Source organism: Melanaphis sacchari, unplaced genomic scaffold (assembly GCF_002803265.2).
Source record: "Melanaphis sacchari strain LSU unplaced genomic scaffold, SCAv2.0 Contig54_pilon_pilon, whole genome shotgun sequence".
Lineage (NCBI taxonomy): Eukaryota > Metazoa > Arthropoda > Insecta > Hemiptera > Aphididae > Melanaphis > Melanaphis sacchari.
Genome location: NW_020271380.1, coordinates 2,478,762 through 2,496,856, shown reverse-complemented (window position 1 = coordinate 2,496,856; position 18,095 = coordinate 2,478,762). Strand labels below are relative to the sequence as shown.

General features: G+C 25.2%; 1 protein-coding gene across 2 annotated transcripts; it reads right to left on the bottom strand.

Annotated features, from left to right (window-relative positions):
• Positions 1-890: 890 nt before the first annotated feature.
• Positions 891-14,420, bottom strand: LOC112599636 (tuberin). 2 transcript variants are annotated; one of them, XM_025346620.1, is made up of 29 exons: positions 13,982-14,414; positions 13,782-13,918; positions 12,327-12,544; positions 11,731-11,931; positions 11,462-11,636; positions 11,200-11,400; positions 11,000-11,141; positions 10,748-10,896; positions 10,516-10,691; positions 8,259-8,424; positions 7,691-7,915; positions 7,300-7,534; positions 6,905-7,029; positions 6,670-6,832; positions 6,169-6,330; positions 5,902-6,098; positions 5,702-5,812; positions 5,466-5,632; positions 4,893-5,356; positions 4,674-4,834; positions 4,441-4,615; positions 3,812-4,043; positions 3,379-3,752; positions 3,087-3,255; positions 2,869-3,013; positions 2,595-2,810; positions 2,357-2,497; positions 2,111-2,281; positions 891-1,333 (listed from the first exon to the last, which is right to left on the bottom strand). In XM_025346620.1, the coding sequence occupies exons 1-29, from the start codon at positions 14,058-14,060 to the stop codon at positions 1,082-1,084; spliced, it is 5,529 nt and encodes a 1,842-aa protein (XP_025202405.1). In that variant the 5' UTR covers positions 14,061-14,414; the 3' UTR covers positions 891-1,081. The 2 variants fall into 2 exon arrangements, with proteins under 2 accessions (XP_025202405.1, XP_025202404.1); XM_025346619.1 differs by lacking the exons at positions 891-1,333; positions 2,111-2,281; positions 2,357-2,497; positions 2,595-2,810; positions 2,869-3,013 and having other exon boundaries at positions 3,172-3,255; positions 3,378-3,752; positions 13,982-14,420.
• Positions 14,421-18,095: the final 3,675 nt, after the last annotated feature.

Below are 18,095 nucleotides of genomic sequence, written 5' to 3'. Positions count from 1 at the left end.
GTATAATTATGTTTATACATATCCTTGTCTGTATTTTTATAATATAATACTATGGTATTAAATCTCAGCAAGAATAAATATAGATAATATACAGATACAGCAGGAATTATAAAAACCTAGTCAGGAATTCACAAGTATCAAGCACTAATTATTAACAGGAAATTAAAATTGCAAGGAGGCCGGATCACATACATGAATAAATCAATATATTAAAATATCTAGTGTCATCAAAATTCACACTTCATTCTCATGGAAAATTGTTTGATTTAAATCCAAAGTACTTTTTAATTCCCAGTAAAAAAATTATGAGAATTCTTGCATTACATTTTTTAATCTTCAATGTTAAAATTAAAATGTTGATGAATTTTCAACCACAAAATAATTTGCAAATTTTGAAAAAAAATTTTTTAAATGTTAACAAAAAAAAGTTGTGACGATGTATTTTTAATAAATTTTTTTTTGTAGTAGAAGTAGTAGTAGTATGAATAACTTATGAGAAATTTTATACTAAATATTTAAACAAAAAAAACACATAGTAAAATCAATACTTCGCTCTGAATTTAAATTTTTTAATATTTTCATTTATGAAAATAAGAATTGAGTATTTATTATCACATATTTTATTAAATTAGGTATAAAATTTGTAAGAATTTATAGTACCTAATAATTATAAATAAAATAAATTGCAAGTAAAGCTTGTATTTTTTTTTTTTTTTTGTAGTTTAGATAAGGAATCTAAAAACTTGCATTTATAACTGTCTAATGAAACTGCATAATACAAGGAAAATATAGAATTCTATAGAAAAACTTTACAATAATCTTGTGTATTAACATTAAAAAAAGCAAAAAAAAAAATTCACAATGAATTCACATTTAGATAGAAGATAATATTTTTTTTTTTTGTAACATGTTATAACTATATTGCAAAAACAATAATAAACACGATTACAAATTTTTTTTTCCAATGCGCACCCCAAAATGAGATCACTAATGTGTGTGTGTAAGTGTGTATATAGAAGTCCCTTAAAGATGCTGTAAATATAATTTTTCTGCAGTTGTAATTAGATCAATCTACTTCTGTTTATGTGTATTCTGTGAAATCGCACATTTGCATCTTTACACGACTGCCACCTGCAGCCGCAGTTCCTTGTCCCACCTGTATCCCTTGTCCACGAGCTACTGATGTTGGTTCACCACTAATTGGCTGACCGTTACTGTCCACTTTCATCAACTTGCTCTGTATTCTTTTGATTGTTCTGAGCCGTTCCAACCAATTACTGGCATACGGCCCACTGTTTTCCTTGCTCAGACTGCTCAATATCTGTGATGCTAACTAAACAAAAAAAAAAAAAAATTCAGTTTTAACTCAAAGTCATTATTCGACAGAGACGAATTGCCCCTTTAGTAAATCAGATAATAAGCAGCTCATGTTAATTACCTTTATTTTAAGGCAAACATTTAATTTTATCTTTTTTTTTTTTGTAAAATCACATTTTATAAACAACTAAAATAATATAACTTTTAAATTAACCAAATGCGATGCATTCATCCAAATAACTCATTAAAACAATTTACTGGGCAATTAATAATACATATTGTGATAGATTGAGCGATTGAAAGCAGAAAGAAAAAGTTTATAAAAATAATCAAATATATTTATTTAAACAGATATATAATCTACTAATTTTGATATAATTTTAAGAATGGATTTTTAGAAAATTCTGTATTATACACAATTATCTTAAAATTTATAAGAATAATTAATAAAAATATCACTAAAAACAATATTTGTAATTACTACAACAGCGAAAAAAATAATTTTCCAATGTTTCGTTCAGCTTCAAAAATTAAATTTTTAGTATAAGTGTTTTAATAAAAAAGTAATTATGGGCTGCTTATAAATATACATCCCATGGTCAAAAATATCAGCAATTTATTAGGCTAACTGATAATTAAGTTTTTATGGGTAAGTAGATTTATAAAAATAGAAAATAAAATTTAAAAACAAGCATTGTCTTCCAAATACTCAAATTCATAACCAAGTCAAAGAATTTTTTAAAGGTTTTCTAATACTAGCACTAAAGATATGATATCAGAAAATAAAACATACATCTGTGTGAATAGCTAACTGTCTAGCCAACATTGCAGCATTTTGATCAGAGACAATTTTTGGTTCTTGATGACCAACATGCTCACGCAACTCTTTCCTCACTTTCACAGTTATCTGATTTACACCATGCTCTAAAGGTTTTACTATCACACAGCCATAATTAAACTGTCCCTATAAATAATAAAAATATTTTATGGTATTATATAAAAAATGAGTAAATTTAGATAGAACAAAATGTATAATTACTTTTACAGTTTGGATATCATACTCTTGTCCACTCTCATTGTAAACAATTGTAACAAAATCATTTCCAATATTTTTCTTTTTATTATTACATTTAACATCGGATTCAGTAGTTGGCATTAAAGTAGCTACATGAAATATTACCTAAAATAAAAATAAAAAATTAATACAACTTGAAAATAATGGGAAAAATATATAAAATCTATCAATTAGTAAAAAATAAATTTTGTATTTCACTAACTTGCATAATGTCATCTTGCCATATATAGGTAAATTTTCCATCATTGCCATCAGTTTCTAATCCACCCAGAAATACGCTGTGTGAATCTGTATCAGATAGTTTTATAAGGGTACCCAAGCATTTCAAAAATTCAGTATACCTCAAAGACCCATGTCGATTTCGCAGTATATCTACTTCAGAGTTAGCTTGTCCCAACCCAACATAAATAACTCCAATCTAAATAACAGATAAAGTTAACTAAAACGATATTTAAGTTAAAATAATTAATACAAACCTTATGCACTTCATATGGAGGTATTCGATCCAAATTTTTTACAGCTTTTTCTATCATGGTCTGAGACAATGGTAATAAAATTGGTTTTGCATCATTATCAATAAAAGTAAAATGAGAAGAATGGTATAGCTGAAGAAAAACAAAGCTAAAAGAAAAAATGTAATCATAAATATTTAGTATAATATGACTAGCCTTAAGATAATTACAAAAATAATTACCTCGGATTAATTCCTGACCGCACAGGCTCTTTTGATTGATTTGCCCTATTACCTATAAAAAGTGAATTATGATTTGAAGATATTACTGTTGGCTTCTTAATAGCATTCATTACAGCTAATGTGTGTACACGATTTCGAAACATAAGAGGTGGATCTGTATCATTTTCATAAACAGTTAAATCATATTTATTTCATTACAATACTGAGCCTTGAATGTAGTCAAATATTTAAAACATACAAATAAGATTACATCAATTCACTAATACAATAGAAACTAATTAGGATCTTACATTTTTTTCTAATGACTGAGATTCATAATTAATTGGTGGTGATAGAGGTGGTTTTTTAGTAAGATAAGATGGTGTTGATGCTAAAGATCTACTTTTTTCTTCTTGATGACTGACTAATGGAAATTCTGTATTTTGTTTGATATCAACACTTTCAGCAGATGAGTCACTGTCATTAAAGGAATTTAATTTGTTAGTTTTCAATTGCAATTTTGGTCTTTCTTTTTCATCATTTTTTTTAGCATTTGTTACAAAGTCAATCTTTTTTTCTGTTGAATCTGTGATTAAATTAAGCGTCAAATTTTTTAACTGACAAGTATTTGATGGTGGTGTGGAACCAGTACCACAAATTTCTTCAGGAATTGCTTCACAATTTGCTCTAAAATAAATAGTATTAAAATAAAATAAGAAAAATAAGATGTCATTTGAGACTATTACTTAGAACCATAACGTAGTTCCTTGGTAAAATTCTGTTTTATCTTTTTCGAATCAATAGGAGCATTAAACAATTCTAAACGTTTACTATTATCTTCTTTATCCATACAATCATCTTTAAAATCATGCAATTCTTTCATAAAAGGATTTTTCCATCCAGAACTCATTTCAGGACTGGAAACTGATCTACGAACTGGATTCCTAGAGCGATTTTCTCCACTTTCAAAATCTTCAACTAATTATGAAATAAAAATAAACAATAAGAGGAAATATACAACAATAAATTTAGGTGTACATAAATTATAAAATTTGGTATTAAAGATAAGATCCTATTATATTAAATGACTTATTAAATATATATTTTTAATTTGAATGTTTTAATAATATATAATAATTTAACATTCTGTTTATATAACTAATATTGAATATTTAATATTTATAAATATTTAGATAAATTTAAATTAATAAAGGAAAAGAAATTGTTATATTGATAACAAAAATACATTAAGTAATATGTCACTGTAGATTTTCATTCATTTTTAATGAAAAATGTTAATATACAATAAAGTATCTTTTTTTTTATGATACTTAATATTTATACTAATTAATTACAAGGCATTAATAATTATTACCATCATAATATTCGTCTTCAATTTCACAACTCTCCTGAGAGTTCTGTCGTGAAGGAATAAGTTTTAGAGGGGATCCAGGAATGCAAACTGGTTCAGATGGTACTCTATTCAACCTTTCATTTGCTTCCATTTTGATAATATCATCATTAGCCATATATTGTTCCAAAATACGTTTCTAGAAAATATATTTAATTAAACAAATCATTTAGGCAATAAATATAAAAAAAGTTTACTTCTCCATCTAAGTATTGACGTATTTTATCTATTTCTCCGTTAGATACTTTTAAACCAAGACTAGGGTGAAATAATGTTGAGACATCAAACATGGACGAATCAGAATTCATGTCCTGAAAATTTCTATCATTTTGCACTCTTATCATCCAAGACATTACTCCTGTAATAAAACAAATTATAGTCAAAAAATATGAGACAGATTATAATATTATATTTACCTGTTGGACACCGAACACATACTTCAGCCCATGATTGACACCAACAAGAACAACTTTGTTTTTTATCAAGTCGGTCTGAGCTAGAAAAACTATTTTTTCGGGACATGTCAAATGGTTCGCTTGACTCAATATGAGGAAATTTTTTTGTTTCTTCTCCAGGGGAATTAGTAGCTGTGGATAAACACGATGGTGATGAAACTCCTTTGACAGATGTGTTTACATCAAGTTGATCACTAGCTTCACTGCTTTGACTACGAGATACTGAAAGTTTTGACTTTTCGTCTGGTTTAGGAGACATTCTGGCCTGATCAGTATTTAAACGACAAGAATGATAACATTTACCACATAAACCATTTTGAATTGGTTTTTGAGTGCATCCACTTGTTGTAATAGTTACAAGTTTAATGCCTATCAACCAAGTAGCAGTCTGACCTCCATCTAATATAAAATCTGCAGTGGGATGTCTAAAAACAAAATAATATTGACATAAAATAATAAAATATAAATATATATTATTTAATTAACTTAAGATCTATTTCAATAAAAAATATAATATTTTTTTAGATCATTTACCTTTTAGGTATAGCGGAACAAGTAGCAAAAGCATATCTAGCTAATAAATCCATACACGTTTCAGTTAACTCTTTATGAAATGTTAAAAGCATATTGTCTATTGGTGGTTTCAAATCATTCATTGGACTTCGACTCATACCTATTGTTCTATCATGTTTTCGACTCCCCTAAAAATGTATATTAGTTATATTACACTACTATTGTTACTATTTTACTAAACATTAATAATAAATTACTTGGTCTGTTAAACTAGAACTTCGTTTTCTACTAGATGAATCTTCATTAGCAATATTATTCCTTGGAATAGTGCGACCTTCAAATGGTACCAATACATTTTGTTTTAAACCCTAAAATACATTCAATATACAAATAATAATAATAATCTCTTTTAATATAAATGTATTTTATTTAAAGTATAGTTAATAGTTTAAATTACTTTATGGATAAATTCTACAAAATTCCTTCGAAATGATGTTCGACATTTCAGGAACCAAATAGCAATCACTCGATGTGCCAATGAAACAGTATAATGATTGTATTTAAATGGATTGGTATAAGGCAACGTAATTGCAAATACAGCCATATATTGATCTGCTACAAAATTGGAAAACACTTTTGGAAGACGGCTTAACACTGAAAAAGTACAAAAAAATCATATTATATTAAATAAATAGCTTAAATGTCAATGAATAATTTTACTCACTAGATAGAAATTCTAAAATTGGCACAGCAGTCTGTGTGGTAGCTGAAAGTTTTGACATATTCAACAAAACTTCAGGTAATAATTTTACCATTATATCTCTCATTTCTAATATACAAGTAGTTAATGCCATTACTACAGGACATATACATCGATTAATTAATCCTGAATAATAAAAAAAAATTGTTTTTTTAAATAATTTATAATTTATAATAATTAATAATAAATTAATTAAACATCACATTATTCGTAAAATAAAATAAGTTAAAATGTTTTATTTAATTAAATAATATTATTATCAGTTTTATAGTTATTTTAATAAAAAAAAGATAGTTATAATAGTCATTTCAAAAAAAAAAAAAAATTGTAAATTATTTTTTAATGGAGATAATTGAAACTATAACTCTAAATTCTTATGTAAATACATTCTCATAAGACATCATGGATATTTATATATATTTTATATTATAGTATTAATATTTATTTCTAAGTAATCAAATATACCTGATTGTAAACATTTAACAAGTTGTTGTTGAAGAGATGGATCCAAACTATTATGATATGAAACAAAAGCAGCTAATGCTGGATAAACAGCAATTTGAAAGTCAGTTTTTAACCATTTCAGAGGTGTATTCTTAAAAGTTCTGGCAACGGTTTTATCGCTTACCTGATACAAACATAATATATAAAAGTATGCTAAAAAAATATTTACCATTTACTAAAGTAAATATAAACGCACCAATTGACATAAGGTTGAAGCCAATTCATATGCTGGATCAAATTCCCTATTCCCAGACAACACCAACGCTTTATTCTTAAGAATCTGAGGTACTTCTTTCAAAATTGTGTTCAATACTCTCCAATCTAAAAAAAAAAAAAAAATTAGCCATATAACGTATGTTTTTTGACATATTTAATAGGAGTTATGGTTTATTTCTTGAACTTCACACACAAATACAATACGTTTTATAGTCCACACCATACATATTTTGGTCAGTCAACACATACCTGCATACTCACAGACACATACTCACATCCTGAAAACACATGACGCAAATTATCTACAGTTAAATTGCTTCACACCAAATGCCATTAGATTCCTAAACTCCATTCCAAATTGTTTTCATATTTTACCGAGCTCTTCTTTCAACGCCGTAATCACTACTTTGCATGCAGCAGCAAGACACATATAGTTAAACTGCACCAAAACGTTTTCCTTTGACTTTGTGTCTTCTATTGAAAAATTTGAACTAGGTGGCACTCCAAAACCCTTGTAATCCACATACATGAATGGTGAATATTCATTGATTCCTTGCATTCCCAACTTGTATCTAGAATCTGCTCGGAGTTTGAATAATAATTCAAAAATCTGTAAATATAAATAGTAAATAAATCTAAAACTATTGAATAACCAACTGGATATTATATTTAAAATTAAATAATTATTAATACTAATACATAAAACCTATATAATATAGACACAACAATTAATATAATTTACATATTATTATTTTATAAGTCTTACCACTAATCGTATTGAACATATATGTTCCAATATCAATGGCCGTTCATAATGGTATCTTAAGTGAGCAACAAGTAAATTGAGAATAATATCAGCAGAATTTGTTGGATGTTTGTATAAAAACTTAGAAAACAATTTTGACAGACCCTCAACAGTTATTTTTATATCAGCAACATCATTTTCAAGTAAAACAACTCCAGCATTAAATTTATTCATTCTAAATAACACCTAAAAAAATGTATCAAAAAATTAGTATATACATATATTTATCACCAAATACAATAAATATTTTAGGGCCATTAAAAATTTTAACATATTTGATACAACACATAATTTTTATTGGAACATTAACAGGAATTGTAACAAAATATTTTTCCCAATTTAAGTCAAATAAAATATAGTAACCCAAAATAAAATAATTTTTTAACAAAATCGAAAGAGTATTAGTAATAATTAATAATTATATTAGACATTGATATGTAACTATTATATTTTTATACACAATTAATCAACTAAGAATCAATTATTTTAATACATAGTAATAACTAATAATTAATTATAAAATACTTACTGTTCCAAGGATTTGTAATAGATCAATGTGATAAACACTGTCACAGTCGTTACAAATATCAATAATGAATTGACAAACTTCTTTTCGAATATTTAGATCATTGTCATCAGCAATCCTACCAAAAACGTCTAGGATAACTTGCATTAGTTCGCCATCATACAATGCACTATAAAATTGTTAAAATAATAATTAGGTGATAAATAAGGGTAACATTATATTATATAGTATATTACTAATTTATATTATACATCGTGTAGTTAAAGACAAGTTATAAATTTGTAAATAATTTAAGTATTTTCATTTTTATTTTTTATTTTGAATTCCATTTGAATTATGTTTTCCCAGAAGGGAAAAACTGAAGTTTAATTTTTATCATAATTAAAAAAACTTATGAGAAATCATATGATGTATTAAATTTTCAAACCTTAGACATAAAAAGGAAAATTTTTATAAACGTCTAACAACATTATTTCTTCATTAATATCACTAAATATATAACAAATAAATCACCAAAATTTGAAAAACATGAACTTAAATCATTCCTCTTAATAATATTCTTACTAAAGCAACTAAACATTCAAATATACTTAATATTATTAATATAATAATATTTGTAAAACACAACAGTGTGTTTATATTGAGTAACCATTAAAATCTTAAAACACACAAACAAAAATATAATGGATCCTCTAGTTTTCATATGTCTATAATTTAAGTATTAAAGCAGTGCATTTTCCATGATAATTAAAAATTGTGGATATTAAACCTATATTTAAAACTGGAAAACTAACAAATATAAATAACTACAGGCCAATTTCCATGTTAAGTAATTTTATTATTCTAAAATATTTGAAAAAATTATTAAAGCCAGACTCATATCTTTTTTAAGAAAAAAATCAACTTAAGTAATATTTTAAATTGATTTAACAAATATTGTTAGAATTTGTTGAAATAAGTTTTCATTACAAGGATCAACAATTGAAAATTATAAAGAATTAGAATTAGGTGTTTTACCAGTAAGACACTTACATAAAAAAATAACAATTATGTTCATAATCAAACAACTTAAAATAGATCATTTATGCAAGGGTAATAGTTATAAAAGAGAATTTAGAAAACATGATTTTTCAGTTAATTATACAAGGTAATAAATCTTTTGGTTAGGCATTAGTAGATTATTTTAAACTGACTTATTATAATTCTATGCCTTTTGATTTTAAAAGAAATATTATAGCATATAAAACAATTAATAAAAAGAAAGGCTTAATATAAAAATATATATTTCTAGAATTGAATAATAATGTGTCTTAATATTATATCTTTATTGCAAATCGTTGAATTGTTATCATACACATTTGATTGTTTAAAAATTGTATTATTTTAATTTATTAGTACTTTATTTATGTTGAAATTTGCTTTCTTATTAGAATATAAACTTTATCTTTATTTTTTTTGTTTTAAAAAAAACATGTAATTAAATAATTAATGTACTTAATGATACAAGAATTACCAAAATTGTATATTATCTGTGTAAAAATGTCATTACTCCCTACCTCCAACATATACTCTAAGCCCTAAGGAAGTAGATAAATTAAAACTGTATTTATAATAAAAAAAATTTAAAAATAATAATTATAATAATTTACAAAATATCTAATGATTCATATCAATTTTATCAAAATGCTAACTTTAAACATTTATAAAAAAAAAAAATACTGCAACTATGTATTTTTTAATGTTTTTTAATTTATTAATAACAACTTATGAAGAATCTTTGATTAAAATTTCAATGTTTTTGACACGGTGAAAACTTTTTTATTGACATTTATAGAAAAAAAACTATAAATAATTAAAATTTCAAATTTCTATAAATACCTCAAAAAGTCAAAATATTTAGAAAATTCTACCATGCATATTGGATACTAATTTAAACATTTGATGAAAACTTCAATAATTTATAAATACTGGTTTTATGTAAAAATCCTGTTTTTTCCTTAATTTTTTTGTTTTCAAAATAAATCTTTGCAAAAAATTGCCACACTTAACAAAGATAATATTAATCTCATAAATTTTAGTATTAACACGGAATTTTTATACTACAAATTACAAGTGGGAAGTGTCTTTTTAAGTGCAATATTTATTTATTTTAAAATCTTTGGGCTGTTCTCACTCTATAGAAAATTTAGTTAACAAACATCTGTTAGATAAAGTAAATTGATTAAATGAAAATAATCAATCGCACAACAATAACACTAACTTATTTTGTTGGTAAACTTCTTTCATAGTCCGATTCACAGCCTGCATTCTGATTGGAGTTCTGTTTTCTTTAGTATAAAAATGATTTAAAAACATTTTTAAATTATCAATCCATTGGTATTCAGTTGGAACAAGGAATTCCTTTCTATAGGCCATTAATTTATTAACTGATGATTCCTGAATTAAAATGTAGATTAATAATGTATACAAGCTTAAAAAAGAATATATCTTACAGGTCTATAAATTGAAAACGTTTCAATGACATCATAAATGTCATCAAGACTACCACTATACAGATCACTGTCTATAAGTGACTCAACTTTTGTTAATGTTTCATTAAGATGGTCTGCAATCATTAGCACTGAATTGGCACCATTTCTATCTAATAAAATAATTATTTAATTACTCAAACAATTCAATTTTAAATAAAACAAGAATGACATGTAATTAATTCACATGAATTATTTTTAATTTAAATTACTTACTGACATATTCAGCAATTTTTTTTAATATTTTTAAAACTTTTTCCCAAATAGTACTTTGAATAGTAGGTCCAAGTTTTGTTATCAATGATTCCATTCCCAAAACAACTTCCAATACAACTGTTGGATGGTCACACGATAATGCCTATGAAAATTATTTTTATATAATAAACTAATTTATAAATGACAAATTTTTCTCATACATTATAAATTGAAGGCAAAACTGAAAGAAGAGAAATTTTAAATGATGTAATTTGATTGTTACTCCATAAGGCCATATTAATATAGAACAATCCACCTCGCACAAGTCCAGCATTATGTTGAGAAACTTCTTGGTGGAGTAATCGACAAATTAAATAAATTGCTGAATATCCCATATGTGTTCCTAAAAGCTTCCGCATAGTCTAAACATAAAATATATATTTGTATATACAAAAATAGACTCATCAAGCATTTTTTGTTTACTTTCCAGCATTGTGCACAATATGTCTTAGAATTTGCAGTATGACATAATGTGGCAATAAATATAGGTAAAGATTGGGGAGGCAAATGATTATAACATATAATTGTATCCAAAAGTCGTAAGCTTTCTAAAACAACTTTTTCATCTTTACTATAACAGCATACATAAAATGAACTCCTATTTGAAAATAAAAAATATACATTAAAACATAAATCAAATTTTATAGCAAATTTAAATCATAATTATTTATATAAATACAATATGTACATACTGAACAACAGTATTGATAACTTCATCATCTAAATAGGTGGCATTAAATTTTATGACATTAATAGATATTTCAAGCCATTGTAGTGTAAAACCAGCAGGAGCTAATTCAGATGCACCCCAATTAGTTAACCAAGGGCATATTTCTTCTTCTAAATAGACAATATCACGGCCATGATCAGTAAGGCATTCTAATAGTTCTAACCTATAATTAAATTCAAAATTAAGTTATTTATAATGAATTATAATTAGAAGTCGGATTTCAATTTTGTTTGTAAAGACGTTCATATGCTATAAAAAAATATAAATGTGTCAATTTTAGAATGTTATAAAGTATAAGCAATAATTTTAAAATTGTCCATCGTTTGTTATTATAAATTTTTTTTAAATCTGTTATACATTGGGTTTTTCTCTTAATCATATCTTCAAACTAACACGTTTATACTTTACACATTTTTAGTAAGTACTTTCACATCATTATTTATCAAGATTTACCAGGTTTATAAAAAGTTAAAACTTAAATAAATTTATTATTAGCTAAAATCCGACTTCTAATTATAATAAATAAAATATTAAAAATTGTGTAACGTGAATTCTTACATACAAATTATTACAACTATATTTAACCTGTATGATATATCTTCAGCAATAGTATGGCTTTTAATAAAATTAAAAAAATGTTTTCGTAACATTCCAAGATTTCCAAATTGACCAAGAATAATGGATCTAATAAGATTAAACACCAAATGGCGTTGCTCTTTAGGAACATGGTGACTAAATAAATCATGTACTCTGAGCCATAAACTTGCAACAGCATTCTATAAAACAATATTTATAATTATAATTCTATAATCAGATACTTGAAATCATTAATAATAAATTTCATTATAACTAAATTTAAATTATAATTATACATAAATAAATTATACAGTAACATAAGCAAAACTGACCACTAATAGTTAGTTTTAATGCATATTAACTTAGTAACTTAGCTAGTTGAATTTTGAATTTTATGTGTAAAATAATCCAGTTCAACTTATTAAAACTAATAAGTAACTAGTTTTTTTTCAGATTATAATGTATTATAATATTATTATTATTGAGTATTCTAAGATATTTTCATTTTTCAATTTTATGACTAACATTTTTTTTGTCATTATTTCTTATCAATTCATTACACTAGTATTTCTTACCTACTTGAAAATTTGATCAATATTAGTTGTTGAATTTAATTTTAAATTTATCTCCAATTGTTTAAGTTTGTTACCTATCTACTTTATAACTAATTTATGTAATATATTAAATTTGAAAAAACTGATTTTATAAATTTATATTTTTTATAAAAAAAACTAACGTCTAACTAAGTAAAAATTTTTGTAAATTTCAGAAACCAACTTCTATTCTAACTTAGTTTTTATATTAAAGTAACTTAACTTTAACAAGTTGAAAAAAATGACTAACTTGCCCAGATTTGACCATAAGTTGGATAATGATGTATTTCCTAAATATATAAAAATCTAACGGGAAATAAATCAGACCCTATCCTGCACAGTACACAATATATATATACACAATAAAAATAAAGAATAAAAATATCCAATATAATATTATCTACTCCAAAATTGTATCTTTGTATTTTATCTGAAAGCTAAATAATATAACTTAAATTAATTACTATCACAACATAATAATGGTAACTTGGGTAGACCATAAGTAATTAAAAGCATTTATAATTATTATCAAACTTGAATTAATTAAATTCTTAGTTATAAAATTGATTAATAGTTAATTTCTTTTGAAAGAACACATCTACTATATATCAAACAGCTAAAATAAAACAAGCATAACAATTTTAAGGTCTTTCTCGTATAAATGACTAATAGAGTAAATAATATAATTAATATAAAATAAGTAAGTACTATAGAAACTCCAGTGCTCTAATTAAGTTAAATACTCATAACAGATATAATCAATTTTATCAGAAATCATTTGATTTGATCAACTCTTGAAAGCAATCTAATAATCTAATGGTATAGGAATATGTATAAATATTACCTCTTCAAGACGATGAGATTTAGCTATCTCAGCGAGTTCTTCGATAGCTTTAATCCTAGTATGTATTGATGACTCTGAAGAAATCTTAAGTCCCTGATCCTCGGTCAATGTGTAGTCATCTTTTACGCGCAGAGCTCCTGAAAAGTTTAAATATGATAATACAACAATAGTTGACACACATATTTTGAATGGCAACTCACCCAAGTTCGGACCTCCTCGGTTAATGCGGAAAAATTGTTTCAGCTTTTCAAACGTCCTGTTGTCCTTGTTGCTGCTCATATTGTATGTGTGTTTGTTGATTGGTAAGTCGAACTAACGTTTTCTGCTAACCAGACGCATTACAGGAATATTATACGTACTAATATGTTAAGGTTATAATGAATCAGTGCGAACGGGCACGAAACAGTGGCGGAGCAAGTCGGCACAGCCAGATGGACATAAATACATAATATTAATTAATTATAAGAGATAGGTTAATGGTTAATAGATACCAACAACTTATCGAACAACGGCAACAACAATTAACAATAATAATAATAATAACAGGCAGTAGCAGCAGCACTGCAGCAGCAACTACCTACGAGATACAAATATTATTTTGTTTTATCAAAATAGGTATGTAGACTGTAGTATGGTTTTTTTATAATTGCTTTTTTTTTCGCGAGCATTGCACACTATCATGTGAATATCATTCAAACAAAATATTGTACCTCACTAGCTACCTTGGTCGTTGTTATTACGACGATTCCAGTTCTTCCCGTAGACTGATAACAAGTGATTATAATCATAATATACATACTATATAGAAATAATATCTGTCGTGGCGTCTATAATCCATGTAGATAACCGCGTGTGTGATAACACATAATAGTTTTATTGATATCTCTATGGTAATATTATCACATTATTCTATGATTACATAAACGTATAAATATATTATTATATCTATGATTAATTGTTACACAAGAAAAAACAGGATCTAGAAATCTCAAATGAGGAAAAGAACTAATTTTCTTTCAGAAAAATTACGACTGAAATTTTAGCACATAATAGATTTTAGATAAGATATAATAACAATATTAATTTTATTTATATATTCATAATTTATTATATAAGTAATAATATAATATATAGAATTCCAAATAAGAAGGGCTAAAGCCTTTCCTTCTCCCGCCCCCTTGGACAATGCCTGACGAAAAACAATTTTAAGCAAAACAGACTTTATACTATAAAATATAAGGGAGAGTATAAAATCTATTAAATGAACTATAAAAAAGTAATTTGTTATTGCCTACCTATAATATTAAATATACTTCATCGTGACATTAATATTTCTCTAAACAATTTATTTTACTAATAGTATTACGGTAGATCGATTTAATTTTTTATAATTCATTTAAAATATTAATGAAATTCTATACTGTTAACTTTTTTTTTTTTAATTCCAGTGATAACAACATAAGGTTATGCCATGAGAAGAAACAAATATGAAACTTTAAGAGAAGTCATGAAATGAAGAATGGAAGGGAAAATACCTAGAGCCTAGCGGATGCAGATTAAGGAGGAGATAGCTAGACGTTGTACAAAAAGAGAATCTTATTTCAAACGCATACAAAAAATATTATAAATTTTATGCTCTACTTTTTTTTTTTTTAATTATATTATTAAAAACTTAAAAGAATTTTCTATTACATTTTTAAGCTTTTGACCGAACGAAATTGTTCTTATTGATATTTATAGAAAACAAACTAAAAAAAAAACGAAAAAATTCTAAGCAATAGCTTTTAATTTTTTTAATAGGTAACCAAGATAATTAAGCGATATTTCAATAACTATACTAAAATGTTGATAAATGTTTGTATTTCTTTTTCTGACTATTTTAAAAACTATTAAACAATATAAACTAAAATAAATAATACATATAATAATTATTTAATATTAACTCTACATTTTGATATTGCAAATATCTCATAAACAAAGTATCTATAAAATTATTGTCATACGTTTTCTAAATTCTAATCAATTATCAGACGGGTATATTATATTAAAGATATTTCGAGATTATTAATAATTATATTTGATAGCATATTTTGAATTATTTTTGTGAATGATTAAAGTCTGAAGGCATACTTTTGAGATGATTAAAAGACATATTTTATAAATTTAACTATTTTGAATTATTAAAAGATCGTATATTAAGTTATTATGTTATTCAAGAATAATTAAAGACGTATTAAATGAGTAACTAAATTGTATAGACAATTATGAAATAGCTACGTACATATTTTTTGGAACCATAACTAAAATTTATCGATACTGCAGGTATCTACAAAGAATATCGAAAAAAATTGTTGGACGAAATATATTGTAATAATTTGAAAAGGACTTATAAATATATAGTATTATATGTATATTGTGGTTCGATTATAAGCCTTTAAATTAATCGCAAAACAGTATATTATCTTTTTTTTCTTTCTGACAACGTCTTCTTTATTGATGTCTTGAATACATTGTAAGGTAACCGGTATGCGTTAAAAAATTACAATACTTATTTTATTTAATTAAACTTATTAACTTTATTACAAATCTTTTAATACATGATATATATTTAATTTTTACTATTAACAACTTCAATACTTATGTCTCCTTGTATATTCGATCTGCGTAGTCTTTTACTCTCGCTTGTGATCGTCTATACAAAAAGACATTAAATACATTGTGTGTGTGACCGGCGGTGACCGGCCTTTTTATAATTATAAAAAATAATATCCTGTGTGTGTGTGTGTGTGTGTGTGTGTGTGTGTGTGTGTGTGTTATCTATCGTTCTTATAATCCGACTATAGGTCATTATTATTTATTTTGTATATTGTAATTAAATATTTAATTTTTGTCATATATGATTACACTAATAAATGACTTATAACTAAAGGTCATCATTATTTATTTTATTATACAGTATATAAATATTTAATTTTGATTGCTTAGAAGCACATCATTACAATACAAATTAAATACACAACGATTAATAGATTTAGAAAACCCAATTAAAAACCCTATAAAAATCTAAAGTAAAAGCCCAAACAAAAATCTAGATAAAGGTTTAGAATGTTTAAATCGTATATAGTAATGTAGTACCTATACAGTAAATTTTGTATAATAGAATGAAACAATAATGAAAAAATATAAATACATGATTTTATACTTCAAACAATACGGCTTATTGAAGGGATTTATAAAAAAAAATCGTAAGAAATTCGATTTTCAATATTTTTAGTAATTAACTAAATAATTAAACAAGAAAAGTTAAAAAAACTTTTACAATTAAAATTTACTGTTGTATTATAACGATTGAAATTTAGTACAAAAATCGAGCTTCTATCGATTCTAAAATAATTTTTCTTTATATAACTTTCGTACTTTTTTTTTTCTGTAAAACTCTTTAATAAGCCGTAGGTTATGTTTGAAATTCGAAATCATGTCCTTTCGATAAAAATACGGTTAATTAAATCTGTAGCATGTGCTTCAGTGCTTCACTCGTAAAGAAAGATAATGTACGATACTTGGAGTTCATACCATTTACCAACAAGCAAAACGACAATAGTCAATACTATGCATCATAAATCAAAACAGGCTTACTGTTGTGGTTGTGCATGGCTTTTAAATAATAAAGTTTTGAAAAAAAATCATAAATTAAAAAATTGGCAGTAGATAACCTTAAAATTTGAGGATATTTTTTAACTATTATAACGGATTTTTTTTTTGTGTAGGGAGACCAAAATTGTTCATATTAATTATGTAAACACAATTTAGGCTTCAATGTTAGGCGTTAGATCTTAAAAATATAATATAACTGTCAAGGGAGAGGGGCGATTGTAAACTCGGCCAGAGGAAAACAATTTTTGAAAAGGTCTTTTGTAAACTCGGCCCGTGGTTTTTTCAGGTAAAAATAATTTAGGTGTAAACTCGGCCCAAATAAAATTGTACAGTTAATTTTCTTATATTTTTGAGAACCATTTGGCATTACCCAGAGGACACCACGAGGAGGCGATTCTCATTATTCTTCAAAAATTATTTTCATTTTTATATTATAATTATTCATAGTATAAAATTCGTTGTATAAATTTAAATGTCTTTAAGTGTGTATTTGTAAGTGTAAAAAATGTAAAAATATAAGTAAAACTATCGTGTAAAATATAAGTAAAACATTTTAATATAATAATGAAAGTATAAATCTATTTTTTCAAGTAAAAATCCATGTGTTTAACATATTCACTCACTGATATTTCTTTATTTTTATATTTTGTAAGTGTTTTT

What these genes read in the sequence shown, in the direction of transcription:
- LOC112599636 (XM_025346620.1), bottom strand. Translation starts at nt 14,060, where the DNA reads ATGAGCAGCAACAAGGACAACAGGACGTTTGAAAAGCTGAAACAATTT. An exon ending in GTCAATACTTAGATGGAGAA is followed by an intron (nt 4,616 to 4,673) that starts GTAAACTTTTTT and finishes TATATTTTCTAG; the next exon opens with AAACGTATTTTGGAACAATA. An exon ending in CGGTCAGGAATTAATCCGAG is followed by an intron (nt 3,014 to 3,086) that starts GTAATTATTTTT and finishes TTTTTCTTTTAG; the next exon opens with CTTTGTTTTTCTTCAGCTAT.